Below are 2,976 nucleotides of genomic sequence, written 5' to 3' on the forward strand. Positions count from 1 at the left end.
AGTGCACAATGCAATTACTGCACTGATCCATAAAATAAATTTTAGGTGTGGTCAGCACCTAGCAGTACTGTGCAGTGTAGATAAATATGGCACGTGAGTAGGAGAAAGAAGAAAAGCTGGAATTTATTTTAGCATCTGAAGCTCTATTCAAAGAAAGAGTAAGCACAAAAAAATTGCCTAGATATTTAAAAGAGACTGAGATAGTTTGGTTGCTCCTGCTTTCCCCAGTGCTGCCTGAAAATTTTTTGAAGAGGCTAAATCACAAACTTTGAGCAACTGTAGCTCGCAAACAAAAAAGAGATTAGAAAATTCCCACATATTTTTTAATCTATGTACTTTTCTCTACCTATCAATGCTAATCTTGACCAAATAGAGTGAAACACAAAGATTTGGCTAGGAAAAGTGGTCTATTCTTGAAAATATTCGGCTTTTGCCACCACGGATTGCTATGAAAATACAACGGAGCTAAATAAATTATCTTTTTCTCAAAGCTTAAAAAGAATTATAACTCAGGAGAGCTCAGTAAAAAAGATATTGACTAGGAATTAACAGGAATTTTCGTGACAGAATGACAGAATGACAACCCAACTGCATACATAGTACCCGCCTACGCAAGCGTGGCGAGTCCAATGATATGAGGCAACACTAGAATAGCAAAAGCACGAAAGCTGTAGAGGCAAAAAAGTGTCAAAAAAGATGCCGACTTTGTGTACCCATAACTGGTCGAAAAATAGCTCTATAGAAACAAAAACCTTGCTATAGGTAGCCATAAACTTTCTATGTGGAACAGAAGATATATCATAAGCAAGCACTATCTAATAGTCACATGATATTCCTTCGAGATCCTTTCTACACAACAGCTACTGGGGAATGCACTCAATGCAGATAAACACGGACGTTGCCAACCAGGTAACCAGGAGTGACAAAAACCGCATCACCGGGCGGGAACTGTAGTTTCCCATCCCTTTCATTTACTCTATTATCTATGAAAATGGCAGCTGAACTTGCAAGACATGCTATTAGCGACAGAAGGTTAGCATCTGTATTTTTCCGTGTATTATTGTTTCTGTAATCTGTATACTATGTAGATGTGGCTGACGAGATTCCTAACATAACTAGGGAACGCTCTAAAATAAAAAACTAGACCCTAAACTCAAACTTTGCGGGGACTCCTAACATAACTAGGGTACATAGCTTAGTAGGGAATCAACAATGTGAAAAAGAAAGAAAAAAGCCATAAATCCATTCTGCAACATAGCATGGCCTAAGGTGGGTTTGAACCTGCTCCCACGTCTAGCTCCTACAGCCCATCCTCTCCACTGCACCACCATGATTCTGATGTCTCAATTGTGCCCATATTCATATCTATACTTGACTTCTATATATAAATTTGTATATTATATACAAGTATAATCATTGTACAGTGTATTATACTGGAGCAAAGCCCCAGTAGTATATCAGAGGGTGTCGACAGAAACGATAGTACACAGAAAAATACAGAATACTAACCTTCTGTCTTTAATGGCTTGTTTTGCAAGTCACTGAAGTCACGACTTGGATTAGCATTAGCAGTACAGTCTTGATAAGACTGTACTGCTATCCAAATGTAGCAACTGCCAGAAAGGAAGGTTAAAAAAGCAGATATGCTAAGTTCTTCATTGTTGTAAATAATTGTGAATGTTAGTCACAGCCTGAGATAACTTGGAGCATGCAAGAAGCCAAAACCCTCATTGCTACAGCTGCTTATCTAGCTATATCATTTGTGCATTAACTGCTTGTAGCTAAAATGCTAAAAGCAGGGTAACTTTAATTGCTGCAGAAATTACAAAGGTAGATCATCAAGAACTACATCCATCAAGTTTGTAGTTGCAAAATCATATCATGCATGTAAATCGCTTTGCTTGCTTAGGCTCACCTCTTTTACATCTGTCTAGACTAGTTAATAATTATTACCTTGTGGAGCTACATCATGATCTTTAATAGTCCCAGGAACAAAACCTACTTCAGGAGTAGGAAAAAAATTACCTATAAACATGATAAGAAACAAACAGTTGTCATGCACTAGTTAGGATATACTGAATAGAGTTTTAACTAATAAAACAAAATTTTAAAGATATCATACTCACTAATATCATCCAGTATAGTTTGTCCTAGTGATACATTAGTACTTATTCTACACAATACATTAGCAAATGTATGTAAACTGTTGGGATCAGTTTGAACAGCTTCTTTGACACCAGTTAATAGAGCCTCACGTTGATTAGGAATAGAGGAACTAGCTGACACCACTCTACTAACTGCTTCTTGTGTTAACATACGTTCCCCATAAAGTAACCAAGCAATACTAACAGGATCACAAAGAGACTGAGACAGGACAGTATGACGATTATTAAAAATATTAATAAGAACATGATGTTCTATGATAGAAAATACAATGATTATAGTTACATACAGTTATATGGTTGACTCACTTAACTTCTCAGCTACAGCAGTTTCATTCATAGATCGTAGAGCATCTGACAATGAGTCCAAGTTGGCTCCTCCTCTACTGTCAACATTATCAGCTCTACCTAACCATTGGGAGAGGCACTCTGTCATACAACGAGATACATCATGAGGATGATTCTTTTCTATGATATCCAGTGTATTCTTCTTTAGTCCTAGTCTCAGTCCAAGCTCATACCAATTTGCTTTAGGAAACCCGCATCTCTTCAATAAATCAAGAACATCAACAAGATCATCAACACCTGGCAGAACAAGAAAACAAATTGAATGTTGGGTAGATCTTTATCATTATATATACTATAGTTACTGTAAGATCAAAGGGACCGCCGGGTGTTATATAAGCCATATCAACCTAACCACTGCTAGTTAACGATATTCACTAGGTAGAATATGAAGTTAATGAGATTCATTGTGAATGTTATCAGTAATCAGATGCAAGAGCAATCTGCGCATGCGCTGTAACCATCACGT

General features: G+C 37.1%; 1 protein-coding gene across 1 annotated transcript in view; it reads right to left on the reverse strand.

Annotated features, from left to right (window-relative positions):
* Positions 1-2,570: 2,570 nt before the first annotated feature.
* The window catches only part of LOC109585547 (ubiquitin carboxyl-terminal hydrolase 47-like), a 6,145-nt gene continuing 5,739 nt past the window's right edge, over positions 2,571-2,976 (reverse strand). Inside the window, exon 5 of the mRNA XM_020001671.1 lies at positions 2,571-2,591. Within this exon, the coding sequence (XP_019857230.1) occupies positions 2,571-2,591 (21 nt within the window). The remainder of the gene's footprint in view (positions 2,592-2,976) is intronic.

This window comes from Amphimedon queenslandica, unplaced genomic scaffold (genome assembly GCF_000090795.2).
Source record: "Amphimedon queenslandica unplaced genomic scaffold, v1.1 AMPQUscaffold_13048, whole genome shotgun sequence".
In the NCBI taxonomy this organism is placed as follows: domain Eukaryota; kingdom Metazoa; phylum Porifera; class Demospongiae; order Haplosclerida; family Niphatidae; genus Amphimedon; species Amphimedon queenslandica.